General features: G+C 35.1%; 2 protein-coding genes and 1 long non-coding RNA gene across 3 annotated transcripts in view; 1 reads left to right on the top strand and 2 right to left on the bottom strand.

The window, feature by feature from the left end:
• Positions 1-6,399: 6,399 nt before the first annotated feature.
• Positions 6,400-7,095, bottom strand: LOC127748553 (uncharacterized). Its single transcript, XR_008010651.1, has 2 exons — positions 6,735-7,095; positions 6,400-6,633 (listed from the first exon to the last, which is right to left on the bottom strand). It is a non-coding gene; the product is annotated as an uncharacterized LOC127748553 (long non-coding RNA).
• Positions 7,096-7,106: 11 nt separating this feature from the next.
• LOC107493014 (uncharacterized) lies at positions 7,107-9,156 on the bottom strand. The gene is made up of 2 exons (XM_016114097.3): positions 8,947-9,156; positions 7,107-8,736 (listed from the first exon to the last, which is right to left on the bottom strand). The coding sequence occupies exon 2, from the start codon at positions 8,452-8,454 to the stop codon at positions 7,819-7,821; it is 636 nt and encodes a 211-aa protein (XP_015969583.1). The 5' UTR covers positions 8,455-8,736; positions 8,947-9,156; the 3' UTR covers positions 7,107-7,818.
• Positions 9,157-21,512: 12,356 nt separating this feature from the next.
• Positions 21,513-22,318, top strand: part of LOC107493001 (late embryogenesis abundant protein D-34) — a 2,106-nt gene continuing 1,300 nt past the window's right edge. Inside the window, exon 1 of the mRNA XM_052251270.1 lies at positions 21,513-21,909. Within this exon, the coding sequence (XP_052107230.1) occupies positions 21,589-21,909 (321 nt within the window). The 5' untranslated portion in view covers positions 21,513-21,588. The remainder of the gene's footprint in view (positions 21,910-22,318) is intronic.

The raw sequence follows: 22,318 nt of genomic DNA, 5'->3' as shown, positions 1-22,318 counted from the left end.
ATGTATTAAAAATAATAATTAAATAACATATATATTTTATACATAAATACATAATTAATTTAGTAGCTAATATATGCATAGTATACACATAATATTTTTAGTTAATAAAAAAATTATATACATATAAAAAATAATTATTAAATATTTTATTTAATTTATTTTTAATCTATATTTTATATTCTTACGTAATTTAGTAATTAATTTTTGGTGTACATTTTTAGTATATATAAAAAGGAAAACAGCACACATGCATTATAACAATAGATAGAGAGCTTAGTAATGTATAGATCATAGACCTTTTTGTTGTTGCATGCAACAGTGCGTTGATTGAATGCTAACAATGACATTTTATTGCAGCAAAAGACCAAACACCTTTAAGTTTTGGTTGAGTTTGGTAATGTTTTATCTTTTCAAAAGTTGTAACAAGAATGCTTGTAAATTAAAATTAAAATATTTTTAATAAGTCCAAATTAAATTACAAAAAAATATACTTGAGAAAATTATTTTTAAATATTAAAATAATTTTAGTAGATGGAATTTTTTGTGGCTATTAAAAAAGTCTTTTTTGACAATTATATAATCATCGTTAAAATCTTTTAAAAAATAAAGTATAAGATGGCTAATGTCTTATTACTATTAAATATATTAGTGACTATTTTTATTACTACTAAAAATAAAATAAGTAGCTACTAAAAATAATTTTTTTAATAGTGCTTTAAAAAGCATTTTTATAATGCTTTCAGGATTACTTTTTAATTTTCAAAATTAAAAACATATATACATGATTCTTTTTGTTTATTAAATATAAAATGAAGTATTTGTATTTTTCAAAAATACAAAATACTTCTTAATAAAAAAATTATACTAAATGGGAGTTTTCTCATCCATGGTGTTTCTGTTGGGCCGACCGTGGAGAGCATTCGACAGCTGGGGAGACTTTGGGGAAAAATCAAGTGAGAGAACATAAAATGAGAAGACACCACATCCAACTCAAAACCTTAAGGTGTCAAGTTAATGGGTCTCTCGTCTTATAAACTTCTCACTCTTCCTTGTTTTTTTTTTTAATGTGGGACAAACTTCGACACTCCTCACACTTGCAACACTAACAATCTCCCCCTCAAGTGTGAGCCTTCACATCAAGCATCAACTCCCCTCTAACTCCTCCACCACCATGAGTATTAGCTTCCATTGTTCACAGAATCACAAGCCCAGAAAAATACCAACAAGCTCTGATGCCAGTATGAAAGAACCTAGCAGCGGAAACGACACAAATGTCCAACACAAGAACAATATGGAAGCACTCACAACACAATATGGCATCAACTATAACAAGAAAATATAGCAAGTAAAGCAATAACAAGAACACACCAAGATTTTAACGTGGAAAACCCCCTCAATGTGAGAGGTAAAAATCACGGGTCGTCCAAACCAATGAAATAGCTCCACTATAATCAAATGAGGTACAAGAGAGTCTCAAACAAAGCACAAAAATGTGCAAATAACCAGCCAAAACATTAATGCACCAAAGCTTACAAGTAATAGGCAAGAAGATGAAATATATCCAAAAAAACAGAGTTGATGTCGAAGCCAATTTCTCTCTCTGCAGAGCTCCAATTAAAATCTCCACCGTTCAGAATGAAGAACAAGATGTGAAGAATCTACAGTTGTTGGAACTTGAGAAAGTTCACACTGATGACAATGGTGTTGATATGATGACAAAAACATTGTCAAGAGAAAAGTTTGAAACATGTTGTTTGATCGCCGGAATGGCGAGGCCTCTACCTAGTCGAGAAGGGGGAGATTTGTTGGGTTTTTCTCTCCTTTGTGAGGCCCAAGCCCAACATTTTGGGGTGTATTCTTTCACCCTAGTGTCACAACCCTAATTTAGTTTTTTGAGGTTTTTTGAGAGAGAGAGAGAATAGCCACCAAGTGAGAGAGAAGAGGGAAAAACAGAATTCCCGTTTTTGCCCAAAACAGTAAATTTCAAATGGCAGTTTCTCAGTTGTTCACCGTTGGATCGACTTGAAATTTAAACTGCGTGTTCCTATCATCTTGTTCTTCATTCTGGTTGGTGGAGATGTTTATTGGAGATTTTCAGTAGGAGAAATTAGTTTCGCAAGAGAGAAATTAGGTTTCCCATTTTTACACAGAGCAGCAATCTTGGAACGGCAGTTTCTTATTCTTTCACCGTTGGATCGACGTGAAATTTAAACTGTAGATTTTTCACATCTTGTTCTTCATTCTGAACGGTGGAGATTTTAATTGGAGCTCTGCAGAGAGAGAAATTGGCTTCGACATCAGCTCTGTTTTTTTGGGTATATTTCATCTTCTTGCCTATTACTTGTAAGCTTTGGTGCATTGATGTTTTGGCTGGTTATTTGCACATTTTTGTGCTTTATTTGAGACTCTCTTGTACCTCATTTGATTATAGTAGAGCTATTTCATTGGTTTGGACGACCCGTGATTTTTACCTCTCACATTGAGGAGGTTTTCCACGTTAAAATCTTGGTGTGTTCTTGTTATTACTTTACTTACTATATTTGCTTGTTATAGTTGCTACTATATTGTGTTGTGAGTGCTTCCATATTGTTCTTGTGTTAGACATTTGTGTCGTTTCCGCTGTTAGGCTCTTTAGAACACTCTAATGACAAAGCGTCCGCTCACGTCAGGGTCCGAAGGAGATGTAGTTGCTTTGACTTTCTTCGAGATTAAGTTGGTGTTCAGTGTATCGCTTGTGTAGCCTATGCGAAGCGAACAAGCAAGGAATTGAGCTGCGCGAAAACCTACTTTAAAGAAAGGCTAACGACGCGCATCCGTTTTCTTGCTGGGTATAAGATCGAAAAGAATGCATTGGATGAATGCCCGGCTCAGTTTCCTTACTAATTAATTGTTTCTTGCTCCATCTTCTGGTTTTTCCAATATCTAATTTTACACTTTGCCGCAATCGCAGACTTATAAGTGAAGAAACAGGGTTGTGGCATGATTGAATCATGATTTGAGAACAAATTATTTGCCCAAATCATTAACATGCAAATATTTCACGCATTTATTTAAAAGATTAACTCAACTAATTAACTACCTTAAGAGATTCATTTATATATAGTTTTATAAAAATATTATTTATATATTAAAATTATTTATTAAAATTAATTATTAATATATTTATATATAAATACATGTATAGTTTAATTTATTTTTAGTGTATTTATATTTTAATATATAATTTATATTAGTAATTAATTTTAATGACTGATTTTAATGTACACGTAATATAGTTATAGTTTTATACTCAGATGTTTATTTTATTTATATTCTACGAAATGAAAAGATGGAAATAATTTCATTTTTGTCTACTAGTTTAGTGTCAGCTGGAATATTTTGTAAGGTATTTAAGGGGTGACATATTATTCTTTCCATAAAAAACTAGAAAGTTCAAGAAAAACATTTATTCATTTTAAAATAATAAATGTAATACTTGTTATTAAGATGAAATTGAAGAGTGTATATTATAAAGTGTAAACTATATAACTTGCTTCAAAAATAAACAACTCTAAGAAAATAACAAGTAATTGAAAGTTTGAAACTGATGGTAGGTGGAAGATAAAACCTGTACGACATTATGACGGCGATGACGATGATGCTCCGATCCATGTACTGAGTTATGAAGAAGATAAAAACAAGACAGGTTTGGTTGACCTAAGTTTTCGGTTAAAATTGCGTGAGCTGCGTGTTTATATATAATTTTATTTTAATCTAGTTAATCTAACTAACTAATTTCAAAGGAGGATGGATTTTTTTTTTTTAGACAATTTGTAAATAAAGTCATGATAAGACACGTTGTCATGAATCATGTCATTTACTTTTACTTATCCATCCGGGACTAGCACCCAGATATTTTGTTCCTAGATCCAAAATTATTTTACTTATGAACAAATTTTAATTAAAAGAATCATTCTTTTTTTTTTTGCGAGACAGATTGAGCAGTCTCCAATCCAAAATATGACATCACAAACTCATATATTATTTACTCACACATAAAAAAAAAAATTCTAATATGTCATCTCAACTGCAAAAATAATGCATATTTAATAAGTACTTATGCAAACAAAATAATGTTCAATGAGAACATCTTTTTGAACTTTGAAGGAAAAAATGTACAAATCCATTAGATTTTAGTTTTGATGAATGCACTATTAATCGTGTGTTTATTTAGTGCTCTTTTATCTAGTATCTAGGCAAAAGTAGGATTTTTTATTTACAAATAAAATAAATTTTTTATTTATCAATATGTAATTTTTATATTATTTACAAATTTAAAATCTAATATACATATTAGACGCAATACATATAAGATTAAGATAAATATACATCAGATACACTAAATTCGAGATATAAAAAGAATTTATATATATTGTCAAAAGTAGTTTTTTTTTTTAAAAAAAAACCTATTACTTTTAACTATGTGAAAATATGTTTAATTAGTTAGGTTTAGATGTAAATTTCTTTTTAACACGGATAAGTATATATATACACATTAATTTATTGTTATCTAATTTGATGCTTATATTTTTATAGCTTTTTAAACATTCAATAATTGTGTTAAATTTTTTTATTAATATGATATAGATAATTCAATATCTACGTAGAACTTTTTAGGAGAAAACTGTGTATACAAATTAAATCTTAATGGTAATGTTAATTAGAGCCGCTAAAATAAATTTAATGTTACATAAAGTACGTTGTTTATAAATAAATAAATAAATAAGGAGAACAGCTTTCGTTTCCGTTCCCTTGTCTTATGTCACTATTGAAGCGAATATGGACAAAATACATTCCATCAAATGAAGAAAGAATTAGAAAAAGACAAAAACTAGGCTGTTTAATGACACACTTATGATCACAAGAGAGAGAAAGAAATATAAAACAATTCAGATTGGAAATGGGAGATAAAGTTATGCCCATGCCACCCCTTTATATGTGCTAATTTATAATTAATCACCTTGTTATTATAATATTGAGTGTATTTTTTAGTTATAATGTAATTTATATTCAACTCTATAGGACTAAGATAATAAGTTTTTATTAAAATAATGCTAGATATACATTTAAATTAATATTTATTTGGAATATTAAGTTAAATATACAGTCTAATTATGAGAGACAGAAATTTAAAGGATAAAATATTAAATTGGTCCTCTATATTTGAGCATAATTTTGTTTTAGTCTTTAAGATTTAAAGTGTCCTATTTGAATTCAAAAAAGTTTTATTTAGCATCAATTTAGTCCCACAGTGATGTCAAACTTAAATAATTAACGGAATGTCCTACATAACAATAGTACAAGAACAAAATCGATAATCTGCAGAACAAATACAAGCTTCAGAGACACAAAATCAACCGTTGATGCATCAATATATTTATTTATTATTTTTCTTATAATATAAATAAAATATTTTCTATAGAATTAAAGAGAATGATCAATAAATTAACTCTTTATTAAATTATAAGATTAAATAAATTCAATTTTTTTTTCAAATGGATTGGACAATTCCCAATTTTAAAAATTAGAAAAAAAAATTTTCAATCGATTACGACTGGAGGAACTCAAACCTAAGATCTTTAAGTAGAGAAAGAGGAATGATGTCATTTGATCTATAGTTCATTGGATTCGAGTCATTTAAAACGGATAAGACACTTGTTCCTACTAGGCCCAAGACTAAAGCCCAAAACTCCACTAAGTCTATCTATTACACTACCAACGACACCCCTTAAGGTATCAACTTAGGCCCAACGACACGTGTCACTTGGCTCAAAAATAAAATTGGATCGCATCAACACAATTGGGTTTTAGCTTGGATCCTCCTGGCTCGACACCAAGACTTGTCATTTCTAATATTTTTTTCCTTTCAAAATCGTCCCTAGTCATTCCGTTAAGAAACCTTGATTTTTTTAAGTCATTTACCATACTAAATAAAGATTTAGTTAATTTGTACACTAAAAATACATTATAAAAATATAATAATAAAAACCTTTTAATACTTGATATTCAAGGCATTAGAAATATGAAAACGTTCATTTTTTCAACTTTTATAAAACATTTTCTTATATGGTGTTCTTAACTCATGCCCTTGTAGCACAAACTAGCAAAATCCAAAATCCATTAGTTAATTGAAGTGCGTGGTATTGTTCATCGGACTCCAATAAATTAATGAGGTCAGAACCTTAATTGGCGTTCAGTTTCTATTGTTTTGTACCGTTTTTTATTTCCTCGTGCAGAAGGTATATACATCAATACCAGTCAAAGAGTTTATTTCGGTTTATCAACACCGAATCATAGTGATATAATTCCTTTATCAAAATGCTTAAGCCATGATGTTATGGATTTCCAAGAAATGCTATATAAATAATAAGTACTTAATTCTGATAATAACATAGTAGAATTACAGATACCAACATAGTAGCATTATAGATATCATAGTCACAAACTCTATTTCCAAAGGATTATCGAACTATAAAGCACATAAATAAACACAAAACAAAACAAAGAACTGAACTGATTTGCATTCTAACTAACAACTTTGGAAGGCCATGACCACACCTTCGAACAAAGCAGCATTGATGCCATTTCGCCAACCTGATTCACATATTGAAACGATTTATCATTAGCAGTGATGAATGAATAAATAGCAGGAACAATTAAAGCAGAATATAAATGATCACAAAGTAGGATCTTACCTTGATGTTGGGGCATGGTATGATCAACATTCTCCATGGAAGATAAGCCGAGTGAAGACTAAAGGAAAGAAGCATTTACCAAAGGCAGAATAATGGAAGAACATCAAGGGCTTACTATATTGCTAACAGGTAATGTAACATGGATTGACCCTAAAAAACTAAAGCAGTCAGCTATAGAAGATTATGACTAAAGTAGAAAACCCTTCCAACTTTTCTTTGAAAAAAAACCAGAAAAGATTGTGAAGGGGAAAAGTGAAAGATAACTAGAAGAGGAGGATCAGTAGGCAGGGGAATAAAACTACTAACTAGCAAGGTGAGAGAGAGAGAGAGAGAGAGAGAGAGAGAGAGAGAGAGAGAGAGTATTATCTAGCTACTAAAACAAAGGAGAAGGAAGGAAAACACGATGAAATAAGGAGTAAGAAAGGCAGATAAAGTGATTAACTACTAGATATCTAAACATTAGATCACCTATGATATTGAAATATATGTTAGAAAAGGTTGAGAGGCCTAAAGGATTTCTGCAAGCTCGAAATTCTACAACCTACAATATGTACTAGTATAAAAAGGGTACTAAATCCTATGTCAATTTAGAAGTTAACCATTTCTACGAGGAGATTATGCTTTTAAGCATATCTAACATGAAACCATGAGTATGCTGGAATATATAATTTTCTTCAGGATCCGTATAACCAAAGTCTATTCCATTCCAAGCCACTCCAACCAGTTACCATCATTCAACTTCTATAATTTCCCAACCATTTTCATGGCAGCTTCTTCCCAACCATTTTGATGGAAGCTTCCATCCACATCACCTGAGTCACGAGTCATAGTAAACCCTGTGCCCCCCATAAGAGCCTTGAATACCTCTCTCCACTACTAAGCTTGATCCAATTCCCAAAAGTCTGGAGATTGTTGACCCACCACACCACAGCCATCGATCAACATTGTCATCACACCACTACTGAAAACTACACAAACTCAAAAGCTAAATACTTTTATTTGGTCACTCTATATACATCTAACACTAACCCAGCTTCACTGAAAATAAAAACATATTTACAAGAAACCAGTTTCCCCTTCAACCTCATTCCCCATCCAAGTTAAGATTGAGAATTCGACACAGGGTCTTCGTGGCAGAATCAGCATTAGCAAAGATGTCTCTGGTGGAAGGGGAATGCTCCCTGCGTGGAGATGAGGGAGCAGACTTGGCAACCGGATGCAGCTCAATCTCAGGGGGCGACCGAGGCAGCTCAAGGGACACAGTCCTCTTTGGCCTAACTGAGAATTTCGGGATAGGCAATGAACTAGGTGGCGGCGAATTTGAATAGGTAGGTCCAGCCCAAAGCTCTGAGAGAGAAATGCATCTTCCCCCAGGAAAATGATGCCCTTCACTGAAATCAGCAAGCTTTCTACACGGTTTGCCATTGATAGCAACTGGGGCACTCTTTGGTGTGGCAATTTTGCTGCGGGGTTTGTTATCTGGGACAATAGTAGATGGTGTTCTAGGGGAAGGTGATGGTGGAGATGTCATTTTGGTCACAGGTGAAGTAGTATCAGATTTCAATGGTGTTGGTAGAATACCAGTCCCAGTTTGAAAAGTTCTACAATTGATGCCCCTAAAATCCCTAGAAGGAGAAGAAGGACCAAATCTAGCATGGCCTTGGGTCTTAGACCTGTGGAATTGGTTCCTATGCTGTGCCACAACAACAAGCGTTTCCATGGTTCACAAAAGAGCACAAATTCACAGATATTCAAAACTTGTGTTTTTCCACTAGATCTCACTGCTACAACAGCACCAACGAGAAATGAGAGTGTTTCACAAAACCAAACGTTGTCGCCACGATTACCAACACAAATCTTATTCCACTAAGTGGATCCAAAACTGAACATGCAATTTATCCAAAACCCCGTTTGTTAAACCACCCTAGATTGTTACGAATCTCAGTGATCCAGATCTCCCAAGTAACGAATCGGAACCAGAGACAAAAAGCTTTTTCAGACACTGAAAACATAGAAACGAAAACAAAAATAAATTAAAAATGAGCGAACAGTAAATCATCATCTAATAAAACAGTTGGGGGGAAAAGGGGGCAAAAAACCCGGAAATGATTTAATCGGATAAAAAGATCAGAACTTGGAATTTGGATATGAACAATTTTGTTTCAAAGTGAACGAAGCGAGAGAGAGAGAGAGAGAGAGAGAGAGAAATTACCTAATAGAAATGAAAGTTTAGAAGACTGAAAGAGAGAGTGTGACGGTAGATGTCGGTGATTGTTCCGTTTTGTTGGAGCTGGTCGTGTGTTTGTTTCAGATGGAACTGCCACGGTAAATCGGAGGAGGGGTTGGTGGTGTGGCCTTGAAGAAGAAGAAGAAGAAGAAGAAGAAGAGGTACAGAGAGGGTTTGATAGGGATCTGAAGAGAACAGTGAATAGTGGTATTATATATATTGATATTTTTTCAGTGTTTGCCAAATTGCACTTAGGTTTTGAGACTATTTACAAAACATGCCATTTTCAACTCTACTCACTCACTCATCATATAAAACGACCACTCTTTGCTATCCTATATTTGCCCCCCATACTTCCTTGTTTCTCGGCCAATAAAGTTAGATATTTTTTGTTTGCTTGTTTGAACTTTAATTTAATTTTGCTTTCAATGGAGATGATGTAACCAGGCGAACCAATGCCTAATGTCATGCCATCTTCTTGACCAAGCTTTTGTTTACTCATTCCTTTACCTTAAACCCTAAAAATAAAGAAGAAAATATCCAATTTATTAATTTGAATTTGATTTATGTATTCTATAATTTTGTGTTAAATGGACTTTAGATAGTGGATACCAATGAGGAACAACAAAATAGGTCTTATGTGGATATATTGCTATATTATTGAAAAAATAAAATAAGTAACTAGCATTCATTATTTTTTACCTTCAATATTCTGTTTTTTTTTTATTTTGATATTGGGATACATATGGAGTATAACAGAGTGCAGAGACTTCACAAGGATATGAGTGACCAAAAAATTGAACGGTCTGATTTAGATTATAGTAATTAGACGGTCCGATTAAAAACATGACAGGTAAGGGTAGAAATAAGTCAGGTCAGGCTTTATTCTTAATAGGTCTAACCTGTCATATAGTCAATTGGTCTAAGTATGGCCTGTGTCCTATTATAGGCTTATTTTAAAGTACTAAACCTGGCATGTTATTTAGACTGGTCTGACCTGAAACCTGTTAAAAGGTCTGCTAATTTTTTTTACAAAAATAAAAATATTATTTAAAAATATTATTTTTTAGTAAACATATTTATATATAATATGTCATATTTAATATTTATAAAAAAGTTTAAATTTTAAAGTATTTAAAACAGGCCAATAATGCTAATTAGTGAACCTGGATCTGGTCTATTAACATAATAAGATTTTTATAAGAGTTTGAACTTGTGTCTATTTTATAACAAATCAGGTCAGGCCAAACATAGGCCGGCTACAGGCCCCTGGCAGGCCGCCTGACCTTTTTCCACCCCTAATGACAGGTACATAAATTAGACTATTCGATTTGCACATCACAGCCACGCGTCAAACATGTATGCACCCCAAACCCTCCTGCTTGTATACTTCCTGGTGAATACCTCATCCCTTTCACTCTCGTTCCAACCTTCTCTCACTCACCCCAAGTCCCCAACCCCACCTTCAACCCCCACTTATTTCATTTTTCATTGTTGATGAAATCAGACCTTCGAACCAAAAAAAAAATTTAGACCATTAGCCTTTAACAGTGTAAAGGAGAAGGAGAATAAAAGACGCTATAAAACTCTACATTACTAATTATATTTATCATCTTAATTATGTAAGTTTTTATGTTTAAATATTTTGATTTAATTAAAATAATAGTGATGTTACGTTGGGTAACCAGAGATTAATGGGTTGGACTTGTGAGGTTGGCTCAAACGTCTAGAGGAGGTGGTCTCCGACTCGATTTGTGTCTGGGAGCCGCCGTCCGACTTGTGTGTATGAAGGAATGGGGTGGTACCTGCAAAGACACTCTGATGCCTAAGTCAGCAAGGGATTTGAGCAGGTTTAGAGAGTATTGGAACTTAAATATACCTGAGGGGTGACAGTGTATTTATAGTGGTGAACCAATAACCACCGTTAGTGTAGCTCTACCTTTTAAGGGGGATAACCGTCATTTTATCTTAGGAAAGTTGGGATATGGCTCCTGGAAGTGGGTTGAGAGATTTTATGGGCAGTTACTTATTTGAATAAGGGTTTGCCAGCTAATCATCAATCCTGACTTCCTTAAAGTGGAGTTTGTGTTGAATCTGACCTCTTCTGAGGAGGTCGATAAGTAGCGAAGGCCAATCTTTGGATTGTACCTTTTTGGCTCATTTGGACCTGAGACTTAATGCTGGGCCAGGGTATGAACAGTGCCCATATTCGAGTCCGATCTCTTTTGCTTATGAGTTGGACTCGAGTATTTGAACTCGGGCTTGTAGCCGACGTGATGTAGATACCGACGTGATTTTTGAAACCGACGTGATTTAAATTTTTCAAAAGTCGCGTCTAATCAAAATGTCGCATCCGTTAGAGGTTCTGTATTTACACGTGGGGAGCAGTTACATTGGTAACGGCACGTTTCTTTAATGAACGTGCTGATTTTACCATTTTGCCCCTGGTGTGTTTATAAATTCTTTTCCCTCTCTTTCTTCTGTTTTCTTTCGTCTTCTGAAATTCTTTGCCTCGAATCCTTATTCTTTCTAAGGAGAAAAAGTTTCTTAGCCTTTCTTCACATAGTGCTTCGTTGCTGCCATTTTCTGCTTTCCCTTTGCTTTTATTAACAAAGGTTAGTCTCTTCTCTTCTCCTCTTCTGTCGCTTATGTTGATACTTTGTTCTGTGTTTAAAGGAGATTTCGCATGCTGTTTGTATTTTCTTGGTTTTCTTAGTGAGTATGCTGGTCAAGTGGTTTTTGTTTTTCTGGCCCTTGAGGGAAGTCGTCCTGTCTCTTAGAGGTTCTGTGTTTGATTCTTTTCTTATTTTTCTTTGTAGGTCTTTGCCTATTTCTTTTTATTTGGAAAGGATGACTTCTCACATTTCTGAGTGGGTAGATGTCACTGTTCTTGAGGAGGGTCCCCTAGTAGATACATACTATCTTACCGACCTCCGTACCCACCATAGACTCTGTAGTGATGAGGCTGATGAGTCTAAGTATGAATTGGTTGCTCCGAGTCCTGAAGACCGGGTTTGATTTGGGAGAATTTCTGACTTTGACCCCCATTTCCTCTTTATGTATGACTGTCTTTTTACCCGCCTGGGGGTTTTGTTCCCCTTTTCTGATTTTGAGATGGAGGTTTTGAATCACTGCCGAGTTGCCCCTGATGAGTTTGGAAAACTCAGATTTATTTTGATGATGAACAAACATTATTGAAATAATTGATTACAAAATTATTAATTTGATTTTCATTTAAACATATGTTAATTAATAATTTTGTTATGCAGATTTTGTTTGGCCAAAAAATAAAAGAAATGTTGCAAGCCCAAATCAAAACTAACAATCAGCCTTGCTTAATGTTTCTTATATTATATGGCTAAATTGTTGTGATATTAATTGGGCCAGAATGAACTCCATTGCTCCAAAGCCCAACTATGATCTATGCTAAGTGATCCAATGCTTGATCTAAAAATCCATCAGGAAAGAAAATGTTATCATTTGCCTTGTGCTTTCCAACGGACTCCATTTCTCATTAAGGATGGATTTCAAATTTTAACTTGGTAGCATTGGAAACATAAATGAGAGAGAGAATATGAGTGACATGATTGATGTGTTTAATGCTACACGCCACTCTAGCAAGGGAAGTAAAAGCAACTCATTTTAATTAACTTATTCAAACATACTTGATTGCTTTTCTTCACATTCTCTCTTCTCTCTCATCACTTTCCTTCTCTTCTTCGGTTATTACCCAGGAAACCATGGAAGCAATACATAGCTACCGAGATGAAGGAAGAACACACTACAAGACCATCATGATGATGGCAAGAAAATATAACAAAATAAAAGTATGTTGTGGCTGAGATTTACACCAAAAATGGTAAGATTTGGTGAGGTAATCTCGAGCTCTTCATACCCAAAAAGAAAGAAGAAGATTCGGCCAGCAAGGAGGAGATCCTTGGAGGCATGGCTTGTCTCTGATTCTGCTCAATCACCACAGAAAGTAGCTAGAGTGGCGAAGTGATGGAAGAGGCAGAGATTGGAGTAGATGAAGTCATCATCATCATGAAGCATCAAGGGCCAGAAATACATCTTGGAGAGCAAGCCAAGGATGGAGAGCTCGGATTGATGAAGAGTGATGACCAAGGAAGAACTAGAGGTATTTGCATGTTGGATTTTGCATGGGTTACCTACTCTCTCTCTTTGGCCGAACCGGTTTTGTGTGAAGGAAAAAAAGTTAAGCTTGGTTTCTGTTTCAACTGTGAAGGCTTCTCCTCTTCTATAAAAAGGGTGAACAGTCACGGTTTGATTCAAGGAGAAAGTGTGAGAGTTCAAGGTACAGAAGTCTCATAGCTACCTAAGCTTACAGATTTTCTTCTCCTTCAATGTATTCTGTTTTGTATTTTTCTGTTTAATTTTGTCATGTCTTGAGTCTCATGGAAAAAGACAAACAGTGAGGTTTGTATGAAAAAGCCATAGAGTGGAAAAAGGCAGAGATGCAAAATTAAAAGAAAAAGTCATAGATGTCTTAGAGTTCCTTTGTTCATCTATGTTGTGTTTCATGATTCTGTGGGAATCCCCTTGTAAGTTGGGTTAGCACTTTACAATTTGTAATCAGGTTGATTATAGTAAAATTCCATCATTATTTTGATGGAGACTGGATGTAGGCTGCATTGCACTTAGTAGCTGAACCAGGATATATCTGGGTGTAATTTTCTCTCTCTACTACTCCATTTCTGTTTCTGCTGCACAGGAGCTAAAACAAAAAATTATCTCGTGCCAAGTGACGAGACAAAAATAAAAGTCTCGTGGCTAGGGACGAGACAAAAACAGAAAAGTCTCCTCAAAGACCAGAAAAGTGTAATCAAGCAAAAAGAGGGCTAAGATTCAACCCCTCCTTCTCTTAGCCACTGAAACCATCAGCCCCTACACAGCTCCATCCCAATTCTTGGGGGTTTATGAGGATTTACCAGCTCATAAGCCGAGAGCTAGACTTCCCATCTTCCTTAAAGATCTTTTTCTATCTTTTTCATCTGACTAAGCCCTTTAGTGGGCAAAATAATAAGCAACAGTGGGTGTCTTTCCGCGCTATTCAAGGTCGGAAAGTTTTCTCTATGTTTGACGAGTCTTTCCATGACTTCAAGAATTTCTTTTTTAAAGTTCTAATAGTAGAGGGTCACCCTCACTTCTTTCTTGATGAAGATTCCAAACCCCTCTTTCCTCTGTACCGGCTGAAGGCTTCTCCTGTAGAAAAGTATAACCTTGACAATTTTGATGAAGTTGAGGAGGCCATAGTAGGGTTCTTTCGAAAAGCTTGGGGAAGAGCCCCTTATTTGGATATCAAAAAGTTTTTTCAGGGGTCTCCAAATTTTGTGCAGACCCAATTAGGTAGCTTTGTTGATTATTTTGATAACTTTCGACTTGTAATCTTTTGATTTGTTGCTTCCGACTTGTAGCCTTCCGATTTGTAGTCTAACTCTTTGTTTTTCTCTTTTTCAGAGAGAGTGAAGAAAGGATCCAGCACCTTTTACCAGAAGGTTCAGGAGGCCAAGAAGAGGTCTCGGGCTCGGGTTGATGCTGCCAGGGCTGCTGGCGCTCCTCCTCCTCCTCCTCCTCCTCCTCCTCTTGCCCCTCGTGATCTGGGGACTTCTTCTCGTCCGATCTTGGTATCTTCCTCTTCTTCTTCTCCTCTTCCTCCTCCCATCCCCCCAGTCTGTTCTTTCCCTGAACCCGAGAAGAAAAAATGCAAGACTTCTGGCTCCTCTTCAGGGGATTCCACTTTCGATGGTCCCAAATTCGTTTGGAATCACATCTTTTCCTATACTCAAATTTTTATGGATGATGTTTTCATTCGAAACCATCTTAATATTATGGTTCAGAGGAGTGTTCAAACTGCTGGAGTGTGCACAAAGCTCCTTGATATTTTGGACAAAACTCCCCTTAACTCTTTGGATTCTACCCAAAAGGTTGAGGAGTTAGAGGGGAGGATTTTCCTTTATCAAGAGAAAGAGAAGAGGCTGAAGGAGGAGGTCGCCGAGCTGAGGGAGGAGAGGACCCAACTCCAAAAGAGGGAGAAGAGGTTGATGGGCCAGTGTGCCATGGCAGAAGGCCTTAAGGAGAAGGCATATTAAAATTATGTCAGCCTCTTTGGGGAGAACCTTGACTTGAAGAAGGAGCTGGCAAGAGGTTGAGAGGCTTATCAGAACTTGGAGGACTCCGTGGCGGAGAGCTCGGAGGAGGCCTGGAGGATCTTCAAGGAACAGGTCGGAGTTATCGCTCCTTATCTGACCTTTCTCCTCTTGATCCTGATAAAATTATAGTGAATGGGGCCATTGTTTCTCCTCCTTATCCTGAGACGGACTCCGACCTGAAGACTCGTGGACAAAGGATTATGGAGTCTCCTCCTCGTGAGGATCTACAAGAGGGGTCCCAGCTGACGTCTTCAGATGCTCTGACCCCGCCTACAAAGGAGGCCGCTCCGTCTTCCCCTGCTGCAAATCCGACCTCTCTTCCCGTTGGTGATTCCAATCCTTCTTCCACTTAATTGATTTTTGGCTATTTTGGGGCCCGGCCTTCGGGTCCCCTTTTTTTTGAACAATTTATGTTTCTATGGTGGTTTGCTTATGACTCTTTCTGGCCTTTTATGGCCGTAAACAAAAATTGTGTTTAATGTTGGCCCTTTTTGGATAAGGGTTTTTGAGATTAATTAGCGTGTTCATGCTTTTTGTAATTTTTCGTTAGGTTTTTATGAAAAATCCCTTTTGACCTTTTTGGAAAACCCTTTTTTCTGGGCAGGCTGCATTAAGTTTGTTTTAGATTTTTAAGGACTTGAGACAGCTTCTGCCTTTATTTTGGATGATTTTCCCTTTATCTCTTTTTGTACTCCTCATAGATTCAAATTTCCCCATCTGAATTGTTCATAACTTAGGTTATTTTCGCAATGCTTTTCAATTCTTCTCGGTTTTTCTGACTTGTTGGTCGTAACATTTTCGAGTTATCATGATCTGCTTTTATAACCTCTTTACACCGACTTGTACCTCATCGTTTTATCCTGCCGTCTACGTAGGTCGGGCATGGGATTTTTACGTTTTGTCAAGGTTAAGTCGGCGCGTTTCGTAGAAAAAATGATAATAACTTAATGAAATTTAAAGAGATGTACAAAAGATCTTTATTTATTGGCGAAGGTACTTTTTGCTACCAAGGGGTTAAGAATGATTGCCCCTTAGTCTCCATTTTGATGCCTCGTTAAAACCCCCTTCAGAAAAACCCTTTTTTTGGGAAAAAATCATGAAGGCGGGAAAAAGAGTACATCAGGGGGTGGAGTTTGCTTTTAACTATAGTACCTTTTCATATTACAAGCATGTCGTGACCTAGGTAATTTGGTGCCATTCAAGTCGGTCACCTTGTAGTAGCATTTTCCTAAGACCTCTCTAACTTAGTATGGCCCTTTTCAATTAGCAGCAAGTTTTCCATCCCCAAACTTGTTGACTCCAATGTCATTTCTAATCAAGACCAAGTCGGTTGGCGTGAAGCTTTTTCGAATGACTTTCTTGTTGTATCTGTTTGTCATCCTTTGCTTAAAGGCTGCTTCTCTTATCTGGGCTTGTCCTCGAACTTCGGGGAGTAGCTCGAGTTCTTCTTTGTGCCCCTATACGTTGCAAACCTCATCGTAGAAGCTCATCATTTGACTTTGCTCATTGATTTCCACGGGTATCATGGCTTCTATGCCATAAGCAAGTCGGAAGGGTGTTTTTCCTGTAGCAGACTGAGGTGTAGTCCGATATGCCCATAGTACTTGAGGGAGTTTCTCAGCCCATGCTCCCTTTGCATCTTGCAACCTTTTCTTCAACCCTGCCAATATAACTTTGTTGGCTGCCTCGGCTTGCCCATTTGCTTGTGGGTGCTCTACTGAGGTGAACTGATCTGCATGTTGGCTACCAGGTTTCTGAAGGTAGAGTCGGTGAACTGAGTGCCATTATCAGTGGTGATGGAGTGGGTACCCCATACTTTGTGATAATATTCTTGTAGAGGAACTTTCGACTTCTCTGGGCTGTAATGGTGGCTAATGGTTCTGCTTCTATCCACTTCGTGAAGTAGTATACTCCCACTATTAGATATTTTACTTGTCCAGGCGCTTGGAGGAAGGTTCCTAATAGGTCCAATCCCCATTTTGCAAAAGGCCATGGAGAAGTTATGCTAATGAATTCCTCAGGGGGAGCAACGTGGAAGTTTGCATGCATTTGGCATGGCCGACACTTCTTCACGAATTCGGTGGCATCTTTCTGCAAGGTCGGCCACTAAAACCTGGCTCGGATGACCTTTCTTGCTAAAGACCTTGCTCCGAGATGATTTCTGCAGATACCATTGTGAACCTCATCAAGTACTTCCTTTGTCCTCGAGGTCGGGACGCACTTCAATAATGGTGTTGATATCCCCCTTTTATACAGGATATTTTTCACAAAAGTGTAGTTCTGTGCTTCCCTCCGGATTTTCTTGGCCTCTTTTTTTTGGGTAGGATGTCGAATTTCAGGTATTCAATTAGTGGGTTCATCCATCCGAGGTCTAATCCGGATACTTCAAAGACGTCTTGCCTGCCCTATGTTTTTGTAACTGAGGGTTCTCAGAGAGTTTCTTGGACCAGGCTTCTATTATTCCCTCCTAGCTTGGCACTTGCTAGTTTGGAGAGGGCATCTGCTCTACTGTTCAGATATCAAGTTATGTGTTTGACCTCGGTCTCTGCGAAACGTTTGAGATACTCCAATATTTTGTCGAAGTTCCTTTTCATATTGGGGTCTTTGGCCTGATACTCTGCATTTATTTGGGAGGTCACCACCTGAGAGTCGCTGAACATGACCACTTTAGTCGTCCCGACTTCTTCGGCCAGTTTTAGCCCTGCAATCAAGGTTTCATATTCTGCCTAGTTATTGGAAGCTGGAAATTCAAATTTGAAGAAGACTTCTACTTGAGTTTCCTCTTGGTTGACTAATATTATGTCCGCACCACTTCCGACTTTGTTGAAGGATCCATCTACGTATAGCTCCCACGTAGTGGAGGCTTCCTCCTGATCTTCTGAATATTCTACCACGAAGCCGGTGAGGCACTGGGCTTTAATTGCCATCCGAATTTTTATTAATAACATTATTATTAATTGTTATTAATAAATTTATTGTAGAAATAATTTTTATTAAGATTATACGTGTGATAATAAATTAATTATTATAAGTTGTTATTAATATAGTAATAATTTTTATTAAGATTATATGTATGATAATAAATAAATTAATTAACGAATTGTCTGATGTTAGATGGCATAACTGGGAGCGTGCGGATCTTGAAAAATGGTAGTTCTAGTACAAGTGTGACTATCATTGTACCTCTTTATCTCTTAGCAGTACTTCCTGGACATTTTGTTAACCCTGATCAGCCAATCACAATCTGCGTCATACTGGGTACATTTAGCATAGAATGTCGTTGGTTTTGACTCATGCACCCGATAATTTACACCTCTACGGATGGTATAATCTTTCATCGCCTTAATTACTGCCTCCCTAGAGTTGAATTCCATTCCCACGGTGAATTCACCATCCGTCATAACAGGAAGCTCTGCTGCAAACACGCCACAAAATTTATATTTCGATAAATGCTATTTAATAAATTAATAATCACACAAGAATGCAAAATACTAAATTTCTCAACATACGTGTTTACTTGATAATTAAAAATTAAACAATTACTAATTATATGTTATATTTTACGTATTTATCGTTGCCTTAAATATTTGTCTCAAACTCAAAACCTACGTATAAATCATAATTTAAAATGATTACATACCTACATTTATATACTGAGAAAACTCCGGTGTATGCATGGCCTCCAAATCCAATGACCGCATGAAAGTCGGCTCCTCAAACGACTACTGGTTTACTAGTGCATTTGCCATATCCGCCACATCTGCCGCCATAGCATTGTCAGCTTGATCTTCGTCTGCACCCGAATCAACGACCTCATAGTTACTTTCAAACTCTTCCTCGCTATCACTGTTGTAATCTTCCAATTCAATATCTCGGTCCGCTGCAGGTTGCTCGAACTCAATATACAGTTCGATGAACGATATTCAGGACCGACTTTCAAGATACACTGAAAACATTTCTTGCATGCTCGTTTCACTGGTCACATATTTCGTTTAAAATTGAACGAACCCACCAAATACAGATATAGGATATCTGTACAAAATACACGATACTCTCCTAGATATTTGAGAATCCATCATCTCACAAATCACACATTTTAATGCTTCAAATGATAGTGTGAATCGAATTATAATATCTAATGGATTTTCACAGACAAATTTCACTCCTTCAGATATTTGTAATAAAATTTGATCATGATAATACACATTTAACATAACTCTATCATCCATGATAATATACTCAGATTGCACACTCTCAACTTTGGTTTTAATCTTTTTCAAACAATAGAGAAGAAGAGAAAGATCAGAGACAAGCTCCAGAAATTTGAAGAGTGTGAGAAGAAGAAGATGAAGTGGATAGCTTGGTTATGGAGTTGATATATATAAAACTGAAATCGGACTGTCCGACCGCCTTCTTGATAGTTCAATTTTTTTTAAAACTTAAATCAGATAGTCCGATTAGAGACATGACCCGCCAAAAAATTTTGTTTACATGAAATTGGTGGATTCAATTTCATTGTTCAACAAAAATTTTGTCTTGCAGCCTAAAAATAAATGAATCCGATTTCTTTGGACCAAAAAAAAAAAAAATTCACTCTGTAAGCTTGAAATCAACGGATCCAATTTCTTTGCAAAAAAAAATATATGTCCAGCACAAATTGAACGGTCCGATTTATGTCTCTTCTCACTTCTAACAAATTTGACCGTGTAATTTTTTTCGTCAATTAATTGCCGTCACAATAATATAAAATACCCCTAACTTCTATAACACAGCGTTATACCAATTGAAGTGTCATATCCAAAAAAAATTAGCTTCAATATTCAATCCTCTTTTTCTCATAAAAAAAATGATAAACAACCATCTTAACTTTAAGAGATTGAGTCATATTATTATACAATGAATAATATCATAAATTCATAATTAATATATAGTTAATAAATAATTAAAATAATAATGAAACTTCCTTTCTGACTAAAAAATTATAATTTTTTTTCCATGTAAACTTACACATACAAATTAGTACATACAATATATCACATTTACCATAATACTATCTAAAATTTCAGTTCTATTTGTCATGTTTATATCCATAACGAAATCCACTAGTATTTGTATCAAATCATCCCTGCACCAAAGTCCAAACCACTAGCAATAATACACTGATACACTACAGCCATGTAATGCACAATAGATTTCACCTATTTGCCTTCTTTACACGTAACCTTTGAGGATGGAATAACGTTGTGCTTCACCATCACATTAACATGCTTATATACATGATCTATTCCATCCTTTTTGTTGCAAAACCCAACAGTCCCCACAAACAAAATTTTGTTAATACAATAATAAATGATATCACTCAAACAAGGATAATAAATAGCTAGAAAGAAAATAAAAAAAAACATAACTTCTTATTATTATTCATAGTTTATTATTTCATGCACATGTGTATGTAAAATATATAAACCGCTATTGAAATTTAGAAAAAATTAAGATGTTCTTGAATTTTGATAAAAAAGTCAAAATTTATTTTAATATTATTTAATATATATTTAATAGACAAAAATTTTTATATATATTTTAATTTTCATTTATTTATTATATATAGAAGTGATGAGTCATGAATTAGGATATGAAACAATGAATGAGAATTTGCCAAGCAATCACCAGGTGTCTTCAATTGCTGCATGCGATTCAAATGCTCTCGGTCGCCGCTTACTCTAACCACACCATCACACGACACCTATGAACTCCTAACACTCTCAATTATAAGTTCATGATCTTCTTGGGAAGGTATACGAATATATTTAGAATAATATATAGTTTAAGTAGGCAAACAATGCCCTTAAATTTGATCACCTAAATGGAAATTCAACTCCTATATTGTAGCTCTCTGCTTTGGAATTTACATAGACTCACGTGAATTTTGTTCGTAGTCATAAAATTAGAAACTCCTTAACGGTCAAACCCACTGTTTGACTGCAACGAACTACATAAAAGAGATTTATAGGATGGACTTCTTTAAAAGAAATTTGATCCTTTCTGAGAAGAAAGCTAATTAACACTGCATAATAAGCATAATAAGTCACAGTAACACTTAGGGTCTATTAGTAAATTTGGTAAACTACCATTTAATTATAAAAATTTAAAATATTAACAAATATATTATAAATAGAATTAGTTTTCTATTTAAAAAACATGTAATAAATTTTTTAATTATATTAAATATATATTAAAATTAATTATAAAAATTATGTCTAATATTATTAAAATTTCCACAACAATAATATAAAATATATAATTCTATATATGTGTGCAGAATAATGTGATAGTTATCCACTTCAATTCCTCTTATAAAGGTGACCATTTTCAGCAGAAAAAGTAAGGATGAAGGAAAACAAAATAGGTGAAATATAGGCAGAGAAAGTTATTAGTATATAATATCTGGATAATAATTATGAGCCAGCATCAATCACGGAGAGATAAGGATGAAGCAATCAAGTATGGGGAAGTGTTCAGCGTGTCTGGAGAATTAGCACGCCAGCCTATCACCCCAAGAGACGCAGCCACACTGCAATCTGTGGAAGGCCAAATTCTCGGAGAAACTCGAAAGGGTGGCCCTGCTGCCATGATGGAATCTGCGGCTGCAAAAAATCAAAGAGCCAGTGTTGTTGACCGCAAAGACGTCACAAACATCGCCCGAAACGAAGGGGTTACCATATCGAAACAGAAAAATGAAAGGGGCAACAGTGTCGTCACCAAAACCCTTGGTGGACAGGTATATATATATATATGCTAAAGAAACGGTGAAAACTCACAAGTGATTAAATGAAAATTGTTAAATTATTTAACATATTTAAATAAATTCATAATTATTAATTATTAATTTACATAAAGGTAAGAGTATTCACCTGATGAAATATATATGGTTGGAATTTAACTTTTGTAATATTTGTTTAAAATGAGCATAACTAGATGAAAGAGCTGAATTACTTAAACAATTCGAAGAGAAAAAAAAAAGAGTTTTTATATATTATTTGTTGGATAATTTTATAATATTTTTATTTGATGTTTAAATTATTTAATTTATTATTTAAAATAAAAATTTAAATATTTAAAATTTATTAAATATTATTTTTTTAACAAATTAAATACTAAGTTAAAAACTCTATAATGAACAATCACTC

Source organism: Arachis duranensis, chromosome 6 (genome assembly GCF_000817695.3).
Source record: "Arachis duranensis cultivar V14167 chromosome 6, aradu.V14167.gnm2.J7QH, whole genome shotgun sequence".
Taxonomy (NCBI): Eukaryota; Viridiplantae; Streptophyta; class Magnoliopsida; order Fabales; family Fabaceae; genus Arachis; species Arachis duranensis.
The sequence above is the reverse complement of the archived record's forward strand: the minus strand, read 5'-3'. Positions and strand labels throughout refer to the sequence as shown.